Genomic DNA, 22,943 nt, shown 5'->3' on the forward strand with positions numbered 1-22,943 from the left:
CTCTACACATATACACACATACCAGGGGTGGATTGCTGCTGGTGTTGCAGCTGGTTCACTTTGTGCACACTTTGTGTGTGCTGCGTGTGTGTGCGTAGTTGATTATCAATTGTTCTGCGCATGCAGAAATTACTAAAAATTACTAAAAAACACTGGGGAACCGGTTCGGGCGCGTGACCAGCCTGGGTTGCTGCCGGTTCTGCCATCCAGGCCAAAATATCACTACCGGTTCGGCTGAACCAAGTCAAACTGGGCCAAACCGGTAGCAACCCACATCTCTCTCACGCACACACACGCACACACACACACACAATCAGTCCCATCAATTCAACATGCTAAATTTTAAGCCAGGGATAGCATACTATTCCCTCCCAATAAATCTTATGGTATGCTTGTTTCATACAGTGCTTTGATTGTGGTTGAGTTCCCACAATACTCTAAATCACACATTTTAGTCTAGTCCAGTGTAGAAGTGAACTCACCTATGAAGCGCCACATGGGAGATCCAAAATGGATGATTTTACACCTGCTTTCTTTTTCTCTGCTATTTTACCTGCTAAAAATCTTCCACTTGTATAGATGATACTTACCCTTGTACATAAATAGTAATTAGAGGTGAAACTGGCATTAAAGAATTCAAAAGACCGACACACCAACCCATTTCACCATTAGATTTAATCAGACATTAGCTATACACAAATGCATCTGTGCATATATTCTTTTTAGTGCATTTTCGGTCTATGGACTTCTCCCAATGTCTTATCAGACAGTGGCGGAGCTCCAATTATGGAATTATTCATTCAGGCACTCATAAAACAGCAAGGTTTGTAGGATTACACTTTTGACTGTTATTTTGGGGAGCTGTTTTTGTTTTGTATAAGTTTTTACACATTCTGTACCTAAACATTATCAAATTTTATTTAAGAGGTTTTTGGGAAGAACATAGAAATCAAAGAAAAAGAAAAATAGTAAAAAGTGAAAAAAAATCCCATTTCTATCAATAAGGAAAGTAATAAACATTATTGATGCACATTTGAAAAATATGCACACGTAAACCCAGGGATGGGATTCTGGCAAACTGATAGTTGCGGTAAACAGTGGAGAGCGAACCTGTTCGGGCCCACTTGCCCACCCAGCTCCATATCTGTTTTTATCGGGAAACAGCGAACTAAGCACACACACGCAACCTGCATACATGTGATCGCCGCCGTCCCTACTATGTTAAGGTGACCAGATTTTCAGATTGGAAAAGAGGGACGCCCTTGACCGGGGGGGGGGGGGGGGGGGCTTGATTAAAAAAATTTTTTTTGTCAAAAGGTCACCCCAGGACACTGAAACCAGCATAAATACGAATCTGTTGCCAAACAAAATTTTGATCACGTGACCATGAGGATGTTGCAACGGTCGCTAAGTGTGAAAAATGGTCATCAGTCACTTTTTTCAATGCCATTGTAACTTTGGTCACTAAATGTTTTCCCCCTCCTCGAGACTCCTCACTTCTTCCTTCATTCCTCTTGCTTATCTACCTTCACCTTATCTGTCTTCTGCTCTTTCCCTCTCTTCCTTCCTTTCTCCTTCCATCCTTTCTTCTTTCCTCACTCACTCCCTTCCTCTTTTTTTCTCTTCCTTCCTCCTTCCATTCTTCCAGCTTCATTTCTTTTGCCTATCTACCTTCTCTGTCTTTCTGCTCTTTCCATTTCTTCGCTTCTGTTCCTTCCTTCTTCCCTCCTTTCCTATTTCTTCCTTCTTCCTTCCTTCTGCCTATCTACCTTCACCTTCTCTGTCTTTCTACTCTTTCCCTGTCTTCCCCTTTCCTCCCTCCCTCCCTTCTTTGCTTTCTAGTTCCATCTTTTCTTCTTTCCTCTCTCCCTCTTTTTCTTTTTTCCTTCCTTCCTCCTTCCTCTTGCCTATCAACTTTTTTTATTTTTTTTTTGTTACATAGACGACACATACCCACAACAATAAAAACAAAACAAAAAGAAAAAAACCCATCATCACATATAGCATGTCATTTGGTTACAAGTGTTTTAACATTTATCATTCTTATACATTTATTATTTCATTTAATAGGTTATAATATACAGTTTGGGTTGCTTTGTTTACCATCCCTTCCTCCTGTTATAACACCACCTTATTTTCCCTTTCTTTTCTCCCTTCCTCCCTTCTCTACTTTCTTCCTTCCTGCTCTCCTTTCCCTTCCTTCTTCCCTTACCTTTCTCCTACTCCTGCTCTTCCTCTTCCCCTTTCTACCCTCTCTCCCCCTCTTTCTCTCCTTTCCATCCTCCTCTCCTTACCTCTTTCTTCTTTCCATCATCCTTTCATTCTCTCCTCCTTTCTCCCTTTCTCCCAACTCCATTTCTGGGAGTTGAAGTCCACACACTTTCAAGTCTCGAAGGTGGAGAAAGACTGATCTATCTAATTAATATAATTATTTCTCCCTCTCTTTTTCACTCTCTCTCCAGCGCACACACGCAAATGCATAGGGCAGCCCACCTCACACACAGGTAACTCCGGGCGGCTTACGGGAAGAGGACAGCCGACCACTCAACCACGCGGGGGGGGCAGGATTTCGCCAAGAAAAGTTAACTTTCCTGCGAAAGGGGCCGGCAGCCTCTCAGCTGTTCCCGGCCGGGGAGACCTCCCCCCACTTCCACTCCTGCGACCCTCCTCCCGCCTCCTCGGAGCTTCAAGCAAGCTAACTGGGAAGGCCGGGGAAGAAGAAAAAGCGGCGGCGCGGGGGCGTGGCAAAAGCCCGGCTGCCGTTTCTCTTGCTGAGGGCGGAAGGGGAGGAGGAGGAGGAGAAAGTTAGAGTGGCAGCCCGATCCCTTCAGCAGCCGAGGCGGGAAACGTGCGTTTTGACAGGGCTTGCACAGCGCTGTGCAAGCGCTGCCAAAGTGTCCATTTCCCGGGCGGGCTGCCGTTTCACTTGCTGAGGGCGGGAGGAGGAGGAGGAGAAAGTTAAAGTGGTGGCCCGATCCCTTCAGCAGCCGAGGAGGGAAACGTGCGTTTTGACAGGGCTTGCACAGCGCTGTGCAAGCGCTGCCAAAGTGTCCATTTCCCGGGCGGGCTGCCGTTTCTCTTGCTGAGGGCGGGAGGAGGAGGAGGAGAAAGTTAAAGTGGCGGCCCGATCCCTTCAGCAGCCGAGGAGGGAAACGTGCGTTTTGACAGGGCTTGCACAGCGCTGTGCAAGCGCTGCCAAAGTGTCCATTTCCCGGGCGGGCTGCCGTTTCACTTGCTGAGGGCGGGAGGAGGAGGAGGAGAAAGTTAAAGTGGCGGCCCGATCCCTTCAGCAGCCGAGGAGGGAAACGTGCGTTTTGACAGGGCTTGCACAGCGCTGTGCAAGCGCTGCCAAAGTGTCCATTTCCCGGGCGGGCTGCCGTTTCTCTTGCTGAGGGCGGGAGGAGGAGGAGGAGAAAGTTAAAGTGGCGACCCGATCCCTTCAGCAGCCGAGGAGGGAAACGTGCGTTTTGACAGGGCTTGCACAGCGCTGTGCAAGCGCTGCCAAAGTGTCCATTTCCCGGGCGGGCTGCCGTTTCTCTTGCTGAGGGCGGGAGGAGGAGGAGGAGAAAGTTAAAGTGGTGGCCCGATTCCTTCAGCAGCCGAGGAGGGAAACGTGCGTTTTGACAGGGCTTGCACAGCGCTGTGCAAGCGCTGCCAAAGTGTCCATTTCCCGGGCGGGCTGCCGTTTCTCTTGCTGAGGGCGGGAGGAGGAGGAGGAGAAAGTTAAAGTGGTGGCCCGATCCCTTCAGCAGCCGAGGAGGGAAACGTGCGTTTTGACAGGGCTTGCACAGCGCTGTGCAAGCGCTGCCAAAGTGTCCATTTCCCGGGCGGGCTGCCGTTTCTCTTGCTGAGGGCGGGAGGAGGAGGAGGAGAAAGTTAAAGTGGTGGCCCGATCCCTTCAGCAGCCGAGGAGGGAAACGTGCGTTTTGACAGGGCTTGCACAGCGCTGTGCAAGCGCTGCCAAAGTGTCCATTTCCCGGGCGGGCTGCCGTTTCTCTTGCTGAGGGCGGGAGGAGGAGGAGGATAAAGTTAAAGTGGTGGCCCGATCCCTTCAGCAGCCGAGGAGGGAAACGTGCGTTTTGACAGGGCTTGCACAGCGCTGTGCAAGCGCTGCCAAAGTGTCCATTTCCCGGGCGGGCTGCCGTTTCTCTTGCTGAGGGCGGGAGGAGGAGGAGGAGAAAGTTAAAGTGGCGGCCCGATCCCTTCAGCAGCCGAGGCTAATTCTCTGCACGAACGAGAGCGTGGGGGCAGCGGCAGCCGCCCGCACAGAACTTCCACGCACTTCACGGACTTCTGCCGGGCGGCGGGAGCCCCGGAAGCGAGAGGAGGTTCTCTGCGGGCAGCTGCCACTGCCCCCACCCTTTCCTCCTGCCGCGGCAAGCGGAAAATTCTCTGATTAGAATTAGATTAGATTACTCACCAACAAGCGCAGCTGCAACCCCAAAAGACGAAAGGAAAATGGAGACTTGCGCAGGCGTCCTCAGGCTAAGGAGTCCAGCCAATCAGTGAGCTGGTTGGGATGGAAAATTTTCCATCCCAGCCAGCTCACTGATTGGCTGGAGTCCTGGCCAATTAAATCAGTGAGCGGCAGGCTGGGCTGGCTTAAATTTGTAGGTAGCAGATAGAACAGAGCCAGCCCAGCAATCTAGCAGCTGATGGGCGGGAGCTGCCAGCGCCAAAAAAAGCGTGCTTTTTAAAAAAGCGTGCGGGACGCGGGAAAATGCATTAAAAAGCGGGGGTGTCCCGCCAAAAGCGGGACGTCTGGTCACCTTATACTATGTAATCAGCTGTTCATCACAACAATGGGTAACTGTGCATGCATGCAAAGCAAACCGATTGTTACACCAGTAGGATCCCACCCTGCATACACATCCCTTACATGGCCTTCTGCCATTCAAACCAACCCTCCATACAAAACATGTAGTAACAATAAATAGCTTTTAAAGATTACAGCACCACTGTGCAAGCAATAGTGATTTTCTAGGCTAATTATGCCATTAATTTCCAGTCATTTTCCAACAACCTTTCAATTATATTACCGGGTCAATAACTGCCCCACACCTCATTGACACCTCTGTGTTGTATTTCTTTAATCAAAGCAATGCATTAATATGGGGAACCCTACACAACTGAAGACCTTTATTGACTTGACATAAAGAGTTTGTGAAATTTATTCCCTGGCCAAATGTTGAACATTCCTCAGCTGCAAGAACACAGTTTTAACTGTCTTGGTATCTGGCATCTGAAGAGGATTTATTGTCAGTCAATAAGAAGCTCACCTTCTAGCAAGAAGATAAAAAAAAATTCACTGTGCCAGTAAATAGTTTCTAAACACGCAAAAATTTATGATGCAAGGAAAGAGATAAGATGGTATGGAAACAGTAACTTATCCCCCGACTGATGTTCAGCAGGTATTCCATTACTTTTATCTTCTATTTTGGTCTTTATTTCATAATATATTTCTGGTGACTCTAATGCCACCAGGTACCCATTCCCAAACGGAAGGACATAGTGGCAATAAGCAAGTCTGCAGTACACTCTTTTATTACACTGTGTTTCCTGTTCAGTTAAATGCCTGTGTCCATCTTCCCTCACTGATTCTTACGTCTGAACTTTTGGTCAGGACACCTACAAAGCAATATCATCTTCTCATCTTTTCAGCATCAATCCAATCATGCCACATCCTGGGAGAATAGGGCGTCTAGTAGTAAGATCAAAGGGCCTATTGCCACTGTAAGCCAGTATTAGAGAGGAATTAATGTTGTCAGGCACACATTGGCCAGTCTCCCTGCCTTTTTACTGTCCACTTAGCTTAGCTCTATTACAAGGCATGCCAGCAACTAAAACCGAGACACTACAGGTAGTTGACTTACAACAGTTTATTTAGTAACTATTTGAAGTTATGGCACTGAAAAAAAGTGACTTAGGACCAGTGGTGGGTTCTGGATTCCGTTCCAACCGGTACCGGCGTCACCCACATGCACGTGCACGGCATGTGCACACACAACATGCACATGCGAGGCTTCCGCTACCTTCCGTGACACTCCAGCTGCTCAGCAGAGCGGAGCGCAGGCGCTGTACGTACCATGCGCATGCGCGTAAACCTTAAAAGACAGGTAAGGAGCTCGGGCGGGCGGGAGGGCCCTCCGGAGCACCGTACCAGAATGGTATCCGGTGCTCCGGGCTGGCTCTGGTATGCCCATACCGGGGCATACCTCCTGCAACCCACCACTGCTTATGACCATTTTTCACACAACCATTGCAGCATCCCCATGGTCATATGATCAAAATTAAAATGCTTGGCAACCAACTCATGACAGTTGCAAGGTCCCAGAGTCAGGTGCTCACTTTTTGCAACTTTCTAACAAGCAAAGTTAAAGCAGAAAGCAGATCCATTTAACAACCAACTTACTAATAACTGCAATGATTCACTTAACAACTATGACAAGAAAGTAAAATGGGGCAAAACTCACTTAATAAATATATCTGTTGAGATATTAATAAATATCTCAATTAGCAACAGAAAGTTTGAGCACAATTGTGAACTATCTGTATTTGAGTGTTTATCAACATGGCCAGAGGATTCATATGAATTTAGCCCTTCTCAACCCCATTTGTATATGTCTTAAATAGAAAAGTGTTTGAAGTGTTTATAAACTTTTAAACACAGATATTTTATTTGGTCTTGTTTCTATTGGGATATTGCTTCTGGTTTTATGCTTGAAACAGAAAAAAAATAGAATTTAGTTTGAAGAATTAATAATTGTATAGTTATAAAACTGGCTTGTAATAATTATAGGTAATATAAAAAGTGGCTTCAGCAGCTTATCATCGTGAGGAAGAATGTTGTCTCCCATTTTCAGTAAGAGGCAATCTGTTTACATGTTAGGGTGGCCCTTAAGTCAAATGTTTTTAACCCGGGGACTTTGCCTTTGTGTGTGTGTGTGTGTGTATGAGAAAGAGAATGTGTGTATGATATTTTTATAAATAACTAGCTGATAACCCAGCATTACCTGGGTATTTATTTATCCCATTCCTATGAGACAGGAATGTCAATGTCAAGTGGCAATGTAAGTGCGGGCATAGGCTGTCCTCCCTCCTTCCATGAACATCACCGCAATTCCTGAAGAGGCAATGGAAAGAGTAACTTCTCCCCGAGCCCTGATTTTGGTGACAATTAAATTTATTAAAAATGTTTTCCCTGTGCCCCCAGAAGCGTAATTTCTAATGTTGGATTTTACCCCTTACCAGAGGGAGCCCCCTTGTGGAGCATTGTGAAGCCGTTGCTATGGCTACTCCACTGCACTGTACAGAAGCTATTTTAAGGCAGTACAGTAGAACCCATTTTAAGGCACAACAGGTTGTATCTTAATAGAACAGACACCCCAAGTGGTGTTAGGGGTGTCTTACCTCCACAGTATGTTTCCAGAGAGTAAGTCATCTGTGTACCAAGTTTGGTTGAAATTGCTCGAGGCGTTCCAGAGTTATGCTGGAACACCCACGCACACACACGTTTATATATATAGGATGGAGTGCTATGTACATTTGCTGCCTTGAATAGATAGATAGATAGATAGATAGATAGATAGATAGATAGATAGATAGATAGATAGATAGATAGATAGATAGATAGATAGATAGATAGATAGACAGGCAGACAGACAGACAGACAGATAGACAGATAGACAGATATAGATAGATAATAGACAGACAGACACAGACAGACAGACAGACAGACAGACAGACGATAGATAGATAGATTCAAGGCAGCAAACATACATAGCACTCCATCCTATTTTCCCAGCAACCACCCTATAAGGTGGGTTGGGCTGAGAGAAAGTGATTGGCCCAAGTTCACTCAGCTCAACTCGCCCAAGAAATTCAGAATAGACCATTCTTCTTCCTGCTATTTTATCTAACAGTCATATGAAGTCAGCTGTGAGAGAGAGTGTAGTTAAGAGTTTTTTTCCTCTCACTGAACCTCCTGGATACATGACAATTTGAAATAAATCTCCTCTGACATTCTGCTGCATGTCGCAACATGATGCCTTACAATCAGCATAACTTACATTTTTAAAAAATCAAGTAAGTATCATTTAGATGTGGACACACAGCAGTCCTCCTCCTCTGCTGTCTCTTTGGAGGAATCAAAATGAAATGTATTTGATTTTTAAAAAACAAAAATGGAGTTTCACAGCACACTATCACTGCAGTGTGGCAAATACAGAGACATTGTTGCTGCCGCTTCCACCTTTCATGCTCTCAGTCGGAATGAGGCATCAAATATTTATGCTCACTTCTGTTAGCCCAAAAATGGCCTCACTGCATTTTTCCCTGGAGTAGAACTGCATTGTAAAAAAAAAAAAAAAAAAGAATTGATCTGTACATTTAGAAATTTGGGAACCATTTGTAATCTAAATCCAGCAGTAAAGAACCAGGGTAGTAAAATGAGAAGCAAGGTAGAGGCAGGGGAAATAGTTTGAGCAGGGTATCTGGAAAAAAATAGTTGGAAATATAATTTGTCCAGGGAATGGGGGTGCATATCTTTTAGCAGTGAATACTGCAAATATGACAAAATGGGATTTAAAAAAAGCAAGAGCTCTATAAAGAGGCTTGAATGAACCTGACAGGAGTATCATAAGCCAGGAATGCTGTATTAATTTTTGCCATATGTATACTAGTAATTCTACAAAGCAGTGTAAAATCTAAGTGTCATCAGTCTTTACAAATGTCTTGCACAAGCACACAACCTTTGCAAGTAAGTGTACGAGCTAGTCTCAAGCTATTTTAGCTGTGATGGTGCATGTAGAACTATGCACTGTTGATCTTATTATTTGAGGAATAGCTGTTGATAACATAATTTGAAAGAAAGATACCCTCCAATCTTCTTTAAATTGCTGCATTTTATCCACATTTCTTAGTCACAGCAACACACAAAACAGCATCTTCAAGAATCTGCCACTTTTCTTAAAATGCATAGCACACAGAGAAAAGAGGCAGGTCTTGATCACAATGCAGCATTTTTCATCCTGCCTTCCTGCAGACATCCCTGAAAATACTGTGTATTCATGGTTTTTGACTATCACTCAAGGGCTGGAATTTACAAAGATGAATCGTAACTATTTTGTATGGGAGGGGGGAAACTATTTCACAATGAATCAGATCACTCATCCATTTAGGCCAATACTGTCTCCTCTGACTGGCAGCATCTCTCCAGGGTCCCAGTTAGGATCAATCCTTGTCTTTAACCTAAATTATTTTAATTAAGACGCTCTCTTCACTGAGAGGGCAAACTTCCCAAAGCCTATGCTCCACAGATTGATCTGAATCACAATTCCCATCCTCCCTGTCTGTTCTGACCTAGGCTTCCCAAGAGCATGAAGCAAACTCCTTGCCCTGACAAAAACCCTTTATCAATTTACTGTGAATTCTGTTCATTCACATCCAGCAAAGTCTTTCAAGGGAGGATTTACAGTCACAGACCTTATCTGGCTTGAGAGCTGCCAGGCCAATACCTGCAAAACTTGGCAAGGAGTCTCAGAGAGTCACAAACCAATTAAGCAAACTAATTGTCTCCTGCAAACTCCACTCCCCTTTCACTCCCCTCTTATTTCCTCTGGGAGGGGCCATTCATCGTCCAACTGTGGCCTTACTCCCAAGTCGACCTCCATTCTGTAGCTGTTCCCTTTGTTTGGCAACTCTGCGCATGCGCACACTGGGAAAAGGCTCCAGTTGTTTGTCTGCCTCAGTGATGTCTGACTCTGAAGGCAGCTGATAACTGGCATACGGCTCTGCCCCCCTCTCTGCCTCCGACACAGAGCTCTCATCAGAGACTTCCCAAGATTCCAGGACTGGCCCATGCTCCTCCCCAACCTCCTTACTGTCCAAATCTGCTGCCAGCTCTGCTGGCTGGTGGAGGGCCACAACACTATCATAACAATGGCCATGCCAGCCATTAGTGAGTGAGTAGTAGTCCTACACTTCAAGAGAGTACCAGATCGGGAAGGCATGGTATTTAGGACAGGGCTTGTTATAGTGAGATCTCTGGCAACACATGCATGCATTTATTTGTTTCATAAATTTCATTTATTATCATTAATAAATTCATTTTTTGAACATATAGTGAGCAAAGGCAACAAGAAGATATTTTACCAAGAACACTTCCAAGAAACTTATTTTAATTTTGGAATGACCACTGTCATCGGTGTCCACTGGAGAGCAAATGAATAACACATGTATGACTCTGTTACACAAAGGAAGTAGTTGCATCAGATCTCATGGTAACATGAAAAGTCCGCGCCATAAGGTCAAGTCACAGAGTTTGACATTTTGATGTCATCATAGTTTGTTTTAGATGCAATTGATCATTGACATGATCTATGTTTGCATACCATTTTTATTTATTTAAATTCTAATTTTTTGAGTGGGAACTTGCAAAAGGTGTAAGTTATCTGAAAGCATCCATACTGCATTCAAAACATTGCTGACCTGAAGTAATTTAGGTCCAGCATATCTGAGAGACATGTGAGGAAATTCCTTCTGGCTGTTGAATGAAATTATCCTATAGTGAGTGACAGAAGAGAAATGAATATCTTCACAACAATTATCAAACAGCATAGTTCATTCTTTATAAAAGTAGAAAACTGTATAAAGGTTCAGATGACCTTGAATCAGTTCTATTTTCTCTCTTCTTTATGTTCTGAATTAGAACAAGATGGCAGGGTACTTTCTTCATAGACTTCTCCAACCTTAAGCCAAGATTCTGAAATGGAGTATGTTCTTAATACATCCAAATATAGTAAAAAGTCTTGTAAGCAAGTAGGTATCGGCAACTGGCGGATGCGCTGGTCTGATCGCAAACAAACACTTGTTAAAAGTGAGCGAATCTCCAGGCGGCACAGATGAGACAAAGATGGGATATGATCTGTCACAAGAAAGAAACATGCATTGATCAGAAGCAAAACAACTGAGTGTTTCATAAACCTTCTGCTTCAGTGCCAAAGGCCTTGCAGAGGGAGGCCAATACCTTTGCTGACTCAAGAATTACACTTGGCTTCTGAGGGGTATGCCCCAGGCTATACACCACAGAGTAACAGTCCAGAGCAAAATTAGTTTTTATTTCATTTAATTCCAATATATATAGCAAATAATTATTGACAATTAATGTAATGTAATAATTCTATTTTTCTGTCACATTAAAAATTATCACTGTTACCAACAATTTTTGGTGTTCTGGGTGACATGGCCAGGACTTTGGGGAACTGTTGGTTTCACTTCTGTAGTTTACAAAGAGAATAACAAGATAAGGGGCCTCATAGAAAACTTCTAGTCTTGAACTGATGTATTCCTTCATGAATTGAAGGACCTACTCTTAGTCTCAGCCATTCTTTGACTTTGTCTCTCTTGAAGGTACAGACAATCTTCTGGACTGGTACCTGGATTTCCTACTGTATACAATAAAATTTGTATATTTATATTTCCTCTTTGATAATGATAGGAAAAAGGGGGTTGTTAATTATTTACCGAATAGGAAATCCTTGACTTTCTCATGCCTAATCTTCAAAGAAAGCTACATTCAGGACTAAAACAATAAGAATAAACAGTGTTTTAAAATTAAATTAAATAAGATCAAAGGACAGCCATTAACAAAGCAGGGCAGATTTAACTCAGGACCTGAAAGAAGGGTAAGCAGTAAGCCTAAGTGTTGAGACAGCAACTTTTCTTTTTTCCTTCTTTTTCAATCAGGTTTTCTGATTTATTTCTCTATTTCATACATATACTATATGTGGGTGTGGCATGTGTGCAGATGGATGGGTGGGTGAGTGGGTGGATGGGTGGGTGAGAGGGAGGGAGGGATAGATTTAGATGTGTAAAACTTACATGTCCAATGTTTTTAAATATGGAAGAAAACAGAACTGAAACTTCAGATACCAGGCTCAAATATAAGTTGAAATAAGCCAACTAGGAAGGGATTTGATGACTCGCTTCAAATACCTGAAGATATTCACATAGGAGAAGGCTATTATCCATTGTCCCAGAGAGTATGATACAATAAATGGATTTAAATTGAAAATTATAAAGCTAACAATATTTTGATGACTGGGACCAATTACTGAAAGAGGTGGTAAGCTCTGGTTCACTGGATATGTTCAAGTAGGAACTGGATAGGCATGTAATATGAATGCTTTAATCTAAATTCTTGCACTGACCGAAGGACTGGATGGCCCCAAAAGCTTCTTCCAATTTTATGAGGATTGGAAAAAATTTGCACTGAAAGAAGCTATGGAAAATATTTACACTGGTTGGAAGGAAAAGGAAAAGGAAAGGGAAAGGGTGCTTTAGCTAACATTCTCAAATAAACAGGCTCATGTTGAAGAACAACTTATTTCCAACAGTTTTTGGTTACAAAGAAAACAATAAGGAAGGCAAGAATCTTTATGGATTGATCAAAAATATTTTAGCCTTCAAACAAGTACATTTGTTAAGATGTTTCTTCTGTTTATACAGAAACTGTGGGAATGCTGATTGGGAAGCTACTTTGCAGAGCTGTTACACACCCCAAAGACACAACTTTACATATAGTCCTTGACTTACTATCACAATTGAGCCCAGGATTTAAGCCATAAGCCATTGCAATTCTTAAGTGAGATGCCCACGTGATCACCTTACTCAAAAACTACAGTCCTGATTCTACTTGTTGGGGTGATTAAGTGATCCCGTGGGTCATTAAGCAGAGCAAAAAACTTACCTGCCAAAGGGGGAAGTGGGGGTCAGGCAGTTCCCCTCTGTCAGCAGAAGGAAACTGTAGCACTGGGCTGGAGAACTCCATTCAGAAATCCAAGCAGGATTTTGGCATGAAGTGTTTGCAGTATGGTGCATTTGGAGCCAGCCCCCAGAAATGAGGGAATCCTCTCATTTCTGGAGGAAAGCTGGATGCAAATGGCTTATGCTTTAAATGCCCTTGGCAAAATCCTGCTTGTTTGAACTTATTTATTTTATTTCGTTTGTCAAACATGTAAACAGGTATACGTATAAACATAAATATGAACACAGTAAATGGGTACGAATATATGGAGGATAGGACAGGGACAGTAGGCATGCTGGTGTGCTTATGCATGCCCCAACAGACTTCTTAGGAATGGGGTGAGGTCAACAGTAGACAGTGTAGGGTTGAAAATATAGGCGTTTGGGGATGTAACAATAGAATCAGGTAGTGTATTCCAGGCATTGATCACTCTGTTGCTGAAGTCGTATTTTTGCAATTGAGTTTGGAGCGGTTTACCTTGAGTTTGTATCTATTGTTTGCTTGTGTATTATTGTGGTTGAAGCTGAAGTAGTCATTGACAGGCAGGATGTTGTAGTAGATAATTTTGTGTATTATACTTAGGTCAGACCGTAAACGGCGTAGTTCTAGTTTTCCAAGCTCAAAATTTCAAGCCTGGTGGGATAGGGTATTCTGTTGTGAATAGAGGAGTACTCTTCTCGTAAAATACCTCTGGAATCTCTCAATTATATTAATATCCGAAATACAAATGGTTAAGCCCTCCCCGCCCTCCAAAGCACACACTAACCAATTCAAATGGAAAAATTTGCATAGGAAGCAGAAACTTGGATGGAGTTCACAGCAGGCCGAGGTGGGCTGAAGATATAACATAATTCATTCTTCCCTCTCCACCCCAGCACAAAGACAAGCGAACTTGTCTTTGTGCTGGGGTCCAGACTCAGACCATCCCAGCTTTCCCATTCCTGAATATAGGGAAAAATTTGGCTTACTTTAATTCTAGGAGCAAAATTAAAAAGAAAACTGCAAAAACTGTACACTAAGTCTAGAAAAACAGTTCCTTCCGTGTACTCTATAACTTCAGATTTAACCTACTGGAATCCCAGTTAGCAGGAAGAACAAAAGTGAAGCAGGAGAATAGATGCCTCACATAATGTTCATTCAGAAAAACAATGGTTTAAAAACCTTGTGGAAACCCAGAGATGGAGCACCCACAACTTCTGAAAGAAACTATTCAGATTAATTGTCCTGTCAGGAAATGGTGGCAGTAAGAATTGTTATCAGTTACCCCAAAGTTGAAGGTGAGGGCTGGCATAAAATTCCTACCTTCTGGTTTCAATTCTCACCCATCCACCCGTCTACCATCAGTTGGATCTTCTACACAGGTATATACAAAAACATATTTTGTGTATCTGTCTCTCTATGTATACATGTACACACACAACACATGCACACTTTCAGAGCAAAAGGGAAATATTCAGGATTGGCTGCAGCTGGAATTCACTTTACTGAAAACATGAGGAAGAACACAGTGCACAGGAGCTTTAAATGGTGATCATGCATAGATATGCACATATTCTTTGGGTGTTCATCTTAAAACCAAGGTCCATATGTGTATATGTTGTTGTTGTTAGTTGCGAAGTCGTGTCCGACCCATTGCGACCCCATGGAAAAAATTCCTCCAGGCCTTCCTGTCCTCTACCATCCTCTGGAGTCCATTTAAGCCCATGCCTACTGCTTCGGTGACTCCATCCAGCAACCTCATTCTCTGCATCCCATTCTTCTTTTGCGCTCAATCTTTCCCAGCATTTGGCTTTTCTCCAGTGAGTTCTTCCTTCTTATTAGGTGGCCAAAGTATTTGAGTTTCATCTTCAGGATCTGGCCTTCTGAAGAGCAATCAGGGTTGATCTCCTCTGGAACTGACCAGTTTGATTGCCTTACAGTCCAAGGGACTCACAGGAGTTTATGTGTATATATACAGTGAGTGATATTGGCGACAGTTAACTGAGACCCATTTCAGAACATTACCCATGCAAGAGACATAAATTGGTTAAGATCATATATTTGGTTTCTTTTATTGAGATTCCTCTGCATTGTATCTGAAGGCTATGTGCTCTAAAATGGTGCTCGGGAAGGTTATTACTTTTTAGCTCCAGAATTAACTAGCTGGGAATAGTTAATTGTGGGTGTTCACTTTGCAAATTAGCATATTATTGGGGTTATTTAAAATAAAGAAAGCGATAGTAAAAGTGAGCAGGAAAAGTAAGAGTGGTAGAAAATAAGGGTGATGATTTGACAAAAGATGTGGTGATGAATCCCCCCTGGATGAAGTATGGAGAAATTCAGGTTGGAACTGAAAGAAATAAAAATAAAAGTGATAGCAATACTCAATTCCAGGTGTGCCTATTTATTGCGAAAGGTGCTAGTTTTATGGGTTCACATATGCTCAAATATTTGTTCTCATTAATCTCCTCTTATGTTCTTCTATAAAGGCTTACCTTTGGATCCCTTAGAACATAATTTAATAAGCACTCTGCAGGATCAAACCAAAAAGCTATCTATGTCAGCATCTTATTTCCCACAGGGGCTAACTAGAGGACTCTAAGAAGTGCATGAGTAAAATATCCTGGGTTACTCTTATCTTTCCACAAGTAATATTCAAAGGTATACTTGGATATGGAAAATTTGCATTTCAAGTAGCTAACAACCATTTATAAAAAATTAATGGCTTGGGGAAAGATTGGTGGCAAATAAATTTAGCAATAATAACTATTAATGTTCTCTAAATCTGTATTTGTTTGAGGAAATCATATTTTGCAACAGCAAATGCAGATTAATTCTATTTTGTGCAGAATCTAACAACAAACACAAACCTTTTCCAAATCAGTATTTAGATGACAACAGGTAAAAGACACTGGGTTAACAAATATATCAAGCCAGTTCTTGCTGTACACCACAGCAGTATGTTTTATGTTTTCAATGCACCACAAAATGTTCAAAATACTTCTATGTAGCCCCCAGAAACCTTCAAAAGTATTATTAAATTCCAATGTTTAATGTGACAGAAAGGCAATTAATAAATGAATGACTAGAGACTAATATTGTATTTAATTCTAATAGCATAAAATATATTTTATCATACTTCCATTTAATTCTTGAAGTCAATGTATTTTGGAATGCAATCATGTAAGTGTTCACCGAGAAAGCTATGCATCCTAATATTTAAAAAGAAAATATTAAAACGAAGTCAATTCAAACCATACTAACAAGCGTAAGTTTGAATTTTTAAAAGAGATTTTTAAGCAGAAAAAAATAAGAAAAAAGATCTAGTTGGCAGGCTGATAGAGACCATAAAGTGAGATTAATTAAAGCACCATTCAGGCAGAACTCTCTCCATGCATTTGCTGAATTTGAACACAAAAGAAAAGAGACATTTTCTGATCAGAGGCTTTCCTAACCTTTCCATTATTAAAAGATGGTATTTCAGTTTCCAGGGTATCTAGTTAGCAACTGATGATTGCAGACTATACCTGCACTATTCTCCCTGCCTGGCAGGCAGTCTGCAGCTTCACTGTTGTCTGCAGTAATTGGATGACCTTTATTTCCAGAGCAGGATTAAGCAGAGCCACAGGATCATTTATTAAAAACACAACAGCACACTGGTTTCAAAAGTCTAATTTGGGGGGGGGGGGGGGAAGCCAAGTTACACAGATGCCACTACTACTTCAACACTAGCACCTACTGTTTAGGAAACCTTCTAGCCACTCAGAATATGGCCTGGAATAATCTAGATATTCCCATACGCTCTCTACTTAAAACTAGAAAATCCAGGATCCTTCAACTTTCAAAACATTTGCTTCATCAGTAATAATAAATGGTTGTTCGTGGCACATTAAGCTGACCCTGAGATACTATCTATACATTTGCTTTATCTTTTGTGTATCTTTTTAGCTCACAAAAGCACCAAGGTGCTGCTACGGATGCCTCACTGTGACAAGGGGTATGTTCATGGGAGCAATGTGCAAAGAATGCTAAGAATCAATCTCAAGAGTGCATATTCCCAGCAGCATCACTCAAAGCCTGAAGGTCATCCTAGTTGCTCAGCTAAAACAAGCCGACACCTATATCAGGCAGCAGCAATATTGGAAAATTGTGGAAATTGTTAAATACCATAACAAGGCATCATTTCATACCATGCTAAGAAAAGCAAAGGTAAATCACTCCTATATATTATCAAAATACAACAAAAGGAGACAATATAAAGTGATTGACAATATTTAATATCAAATGATCATCCCCTTAGGTCAGATTGCAGTCAATATACTACTGAAGAAGAACTAAGGATTTTTCAGAATATTAATAGTATTTATGATGTGGCTACATTAAATTCTTTGGAGTGTCTAGTAGCTGGTACTGTCATGAGGGCGGGGGGAAGGATGAAGAGCTGCATGAACAGAATTACAGTGAGAACTTGAAATGAAAGAAGCAGGAATGTTTCTAGGCCTAGGAAACAGAATGATAGAAACTGAAAAAAGAAAAGTTGAAGTCTTGACAAGATCTCGAGAAGAAGAATGCCAAACAACTCTTAAGAAGGATTGTTACAATCGCACTTCTAGATCTTGAAGATGGAAACATACACAGAAAAGGCCAATAAAGTAAATTATTTCTGGATAAGTGAGAAAGTAAAGCACTATCAAAAATGTACTTCAATGATTGTCATCTATTACATCAAGCTGTAGTATAAAAATAGGAAGCTCACAACTATTCAATATCCTCATACAAAACCTAAATAAAAGAAAGCCATAGTCCATAGCAAAGCAGTCCCCAGGTCAGAAGATAAGTTGTATATTCTTTCCTTATTTATTCAGGCGTAGGCTTAATATATGTTGAGAGAGCATGGATTAGAAAAACATGGGCATGATTTTGAAATTGGAGGAAGCAATCTCAGTAGCCTGAACTACACTGATGATACTACTCTAATACATACTCCAATAAATAAAGGACTGAAATGAAACAAAATAACAAAAGTCAAGGCCCACTGAAAAAATGAGACTTAAATCTAAGACTTAAATCTAAAAAAGACCAAACTAATACAATAAGCACAGCAACCAACCTTAAAATTGACAATGAAGACATTATACAGGAAAATAGTCGGTTTTATAGAATTGATTATCAACAGTTAAGGAACCAGCTGTAAGAAATACACTTGGTGAGTAGCAGTAAAGCAGTAAAGGCCTTGAAAAAGATTTTAAAAGGCCGTAACAAAGATCAGAACTGTACAGGCAGAAGTTTTTCCTGTGACCTTCTTTGGATGAAAAAGTTGGACTTCAAAGAAGCAGGACGAAGAGTATTGACAGTGTTCAAAATAGAATAATTAATACTTTATTTGCATTTATATTTAAATGCTCAAAATAGCTCAAATGCTCAAATGTTCAAAATAGAATAATTAATACTTAATTTGCATTTATATTTAAATCAGCATTATGCTCTCTGAGAGCATGTATATCAAGGCTACAATCCCTTGTATTATTGACCAAAAAACTATTCGTTATTTAGACATTAATAAACAGGCCATAGAAAAATAAGCTGGCTCATTCTTTGCTTACCAAAATAACTACAGGGTTTCCACATAGAAGTGGCCTTGTGGCTGGAAAGAACCTGCTCCACATTCCAGGGAAGCCTCTTCCAATTAGTAAACTCCAGCAGGAAGTTCAGAGCATCACTGCTTACAGAGAAAATCCTAGAAGTGAACAAAAAGAAATTACTATAAGAACCCATGTATCATATTGAATAGTGTCAGCTTCTGGTACAAGAGTTCAAGAGTTCAAATTCCTAATCAGCCATGTAACCAACTGAGTGATTTAAGGCCAATTATTATCTTTCAGTTAAACCTATAATACTCTCAGTTCACAAAAGAAATATAAAGATGAGTAGTAGTACATTTTAGAGGGTATTAAGTGATGTACTCCTAAAATACAAAACTTTATTTAACTGGGAAATATGCCATATCAAATATATCTTAATAGAATTATATTCTACTAGTACTCTGTTCATTCGAATAAAATGAATTTAATACCGGTCTCCTGTAATCTGAGTATCTTTGTAACAGATCTTCACTACATAATGCTTGCATTCTGGATATTAATCAGGGTGGATTTAATTTAAATCAAGTTGATTTAAATCATGATTTAAATCACTAGTAAAAAGGCTTGATTTAAATCAACTCAATTTAAATCCTAATTTTTAAAGAGCAACTGTCATCTCTGTCATGCAATGGCTCCTTCTCTGACCCACTGTTGACTCATTGACAATCTCATTCACTCTAATGGGATAGCTGGTGATGCAGCAGGGATACAACAAGGTGAGGGACGCGGCAGGCAGCAGATGAGTGGATGCCCGCTAACAAGCACTGCCATGATGGATCTGAAATTACAGATGCTCTTTAATATTATATTTATAAACTGCTTAGAAGGATTCCCTTTCATTTTTACTGCTTGCTCTGCCTCCTCGCACTTAGAGCCTGATGGTGCAGATTAATTTCTCTCCAAACAATCACACAGATTATAGTATACATAGATTTGCCAAACAGTGGGATAAAGGAATATTCCTGAACTTTGTTTTATGATTTATCCCATGGTTACTGTGAAATTGTGTGAATGCATCAATGCAGGTCATGTTATCTCAGCTTGCAGAGCTTGGATTCATTAAATGAGTTTACAAATAAATGTAAATATTACAGAATATACAGCCCCATGCTACATAACTAAGCTCCATTTCATGCTGAATAAACTAAAGCATTAATGTATCTTATATAGAAAACTATCTTTAGATAGATTTTTATTCCAAAAGCATTTTATTAAAATAAAACTGATTTTTGGTTTTTTTTTAATCATTGATTTTTATCCACCCTGACATTAATACATAACAAACATACATGTACTCCACTTACAGAGTATGTAGTAAATTATTTTAAAAAATCATATTGCCAACTGGAAATCCTAACTTTGTTCAACTACTGCAATCAATCAATCCATTCTCTCATACATGCAAGTGAAGAGTATCCACAAAGGATCAAAGCAATTGACAGAATCATACCGGGGCTGTATTTCTTGTAACCTTTGATGATATTTGGCTTCAGAACACAAGGCTCTTTTTATTAGTTTAGAATGGCTGTAAATCTAATGTATACTGCAACAAGATGACTTCTGCCCTTTATAAGCAAAGAGAAGATATTTGGTCCTTTCTACATGGGAAGGAATATGCATATGTTTCATTTTTTTTGTATTTGTTCAAAGTTTTAAGAATGCAGCATAAAGCAATTTTCCTTTTCACTGGAAAAAAAATCAGACCACCTGCTTTCACTGAGGAATCAACAGTTTGAATTTGACACAGAACTGCGAAGGACCAGCACAATGGTCTTCAAATTCACCTCCAACCTCATTGTCTTCCAATAATTTACTTTTGTTCCAAACTTTCTCCTGTTCTAAGATCTGATGTTCTAAGGTGTAGATGTAATAACGGTACTAGGGAGTTGAGCAACATCATATGCTTCTTCCCTAAAGCCCCTTATAATCACTACTCCCATTAGAACATTTAATCATGGTGCAGCTTAACATAATAATCATGGCTAAATGCTATCCCGAGTTTGCTCTTCAGTAGGCCTAAGGCACAAATAATTTTCTTTCATGTCATAATTATCATTAACAAATGCTATTTGCCCTAATTCACATATTTTCTCTGTAGTACAAATGCTCCCCATTTTCAGCATTAACTATGGTGTTGTGTTACATCAGCACTCGTATTAATGCAAAACCTGATTATCAGAGCTTGACACTGAAAGCTGAAACTGGTTCACAGAATTAACTTCTCTATCAACCTGGCTTATTCCACTGGGGAAAACATGCAATTTGCAAGTTCACTTCCAACAGCTTTAACCATAATTATTTACTTAGGTCATAGAGTTTCCATTTTGTAGTTCTAAATCTTAGCTCAGGTTATGAATTCTAAGAATTAGCAGTCAGACAGAGTCAGGTGGCAGAATCCCAGAAAGAGGGAATAGACTGATATAGGATTTAAGAGAAAAGCCTGTATTTTTTTCATACCATTTGAAGGATATGCTAAGATATGCCAAGCTACTTATTTGATAAATGTATATAGCCACCTTTCCCACAAAAAAGACAGATGGCAGATAAATCAATAAATGCAAAGGAGCATTCTATTAATTTGCTGCAGTTACAACAGTAATATTGATATGCAACAAGCCCAGATAATAGCATGAGACTACCTCCTGGACTCCCAGGATGCAATCACACATACATAATTCAATTTCTTCATCTTTTGTTGTTCTATTCCAGTAAGCTTTTTAACTACCTACATTAAATTTCTCTCTTAATTGGACATAGAAAAACCAAACTAAATCCCTCTGCAGTTAATTATTCTGTTGGTTTCATCCTAAACTGTACATCTTCCTGCATTAATGTCTTGATAACCAACTGTTTGATTGCTTTCCTAGCCCAATTCAAGACACTCACAATGGCATATAAGTAATGTACGACACTATAACACTATAGTGTCCAGACATGCTGTCTGCTTCAGACATGCTGAACATATAAAAAAACTTTTCATGCTTGTAGCCCAATCCTACTCTGCCAGATATTGAACAAGGCTCTGAATAATGTATTCAGAACATTGCATAATAGGTATCCACCTGAAGTGACTACTACACACATATGAATATACACTTGTAAAATCCTTCATGGACACACAAACACAAGCTGATAAGATCTATATGTCCATGTTACAGAAGCTTCGTGTATGTATATCCAAACATATGCAACATTCCAGACATAATGAGACTGAGGACACTACAATATATGAGACAGAAGTGGGAAAAACTTACTATCAGAATTTACTGATCTGCAAGCTTGTGGATTTCTGACAAACAACTTTTAATCATAGTAACAACAAAATTACACATCTCTTATTTTTTGCTATATGAATGGATAAAAGAAATCTGGTAATTGTCAGGAATGCATTCTAACTTTAGGAAGGGCTTGGCAGTCAGTACAGTTCGGGTATCAACTCCAAATTAAGGCCTCAACATTCCATAATCCTAAATAAATTTGTTTCTGTAATTTGTTTTATTGGTGAATTCCAATTTGGAAGGGGATTTGAAATTTGAAATCCTACCTGAACTATCCACTTATATTCAAGATAGCATTTCCACACAATAATACTGAGTAACAAAAGCAATTCTATAAGATGTATGGATGCATGAATGAACAGATGTTTGTATATCTGTATGCCTACAAAGAGATGTATGTAAATATATTTACATAGTGGTGAGCTGGAACCAACTTGCTGAGTCAATTGATACGTTTTCTTAATTTTGTGAGCTGGTTCACAGCAGAGATGAGCCTGAACACTTAGTACATTACTGAGCTGTTCCACCACTAACAGTAATAGCAATGGAGCCAGCAGAGCTGTTTCTTAAAACATTTAGCAGCACACCGGTACACATACACAATCATACAGTATACTTATATGCCTATATTGTCTTGCTTACCAATCATGAAATAGAAGATTCACAGGATTAAACCCAGCTAGCAAGAGTGAGGGCAGCCATTCTCTGTAGTCACGTCCTGCACTGACCGCGTACTTTGAAAATTCTGCCAGATGCTGCTGACATGGGAGCTTGCAATCCTTCCTCAAGAAATGCCGAAATAAACCATATCTTCTATGTAGCAGGCAGAGGCCTAAATCTATTTCAAGAATTTTGATTCCGTACTTCAGAAGAATGAGAATTATTTCACTTCTGCAAGAAATGTACAAGACATGTACATGTTACACCTTGCAAGCCATTCAGAATTGCCTTGTGGTGAGATGGGCAGCAAATAAATTTAATGATAACCCCAGTAAGACACTACCGTGACATAATTGTGGGGCTTGTGTGCTCTGAGGAAGATGAGAACTATGCCAGAGGTTCAAGCATACTGGGCAGGTCTCATCAGAGGAGTCAGATATACAGTGTTTCCCCCTTAAAAAATATAGTGAAACATAAATTACAGACATCCATACTGGCGCAGTTATTACCTGGGTTAACAAGGACGATGCCAGAAGTTGGGAGTTCCTGGACATCTAGTGAAAAATGGACTACCGAAGT

The 22,943-nt window shown here is 40.5% G+C and overlaps 1 protein-coding gene across 3 annotated transcripts in view; it reads right to left on the reverse strand.

Moving 5' to 3' along the window:
* Positions 1–10,072: 10,072 nt before the first annotated feature.
* ASB3 (ankyrin repeat and SOCS box containing 3) overlaps positions 10,073–22,943 on the reverse strand; it is a 55,052-nt gene continuing 42,181 nt past the window's right edge. For all 3 annotated transcript variants that reach the window (XM_032215252.1, XM_032215253.1, XM_032215251.1), the window contains exons 8-10: positions 22,347–22,595; positions 18,388–18,521; positions 10,073–10,924 (exon numbers count right to left, since the gene is read on the reverse strand). In XM_032215252.1, the coding sequence (XP_032071143.1) occupies positions 10,677–10,924; positions 18,388–18,521; positions 22,347–22,595 (631 nt within the window). In that variant the 3' untranslated portion in view covers positions 10,073–10,676. The remainder of the gene's footprint in view (positions 10,925–18,387; positions 18,522–22,346; positions 22,596–22,943) is intronic.

This window comes from Thamnophis elegans, chromosome 4, assembly GCF_009769535.1.
Source record: "Thamnophis elegans isolate rThaEle1 chromosome 4, rThaEle1.pri, whole genome shotgun sequence".
Taxonomy (NCBI): Eukaryota; Metazoa; Chordata; class Lepidosauria; order Squamata; family Colubridae; genus Thamnophis; species Thamnophis elegans.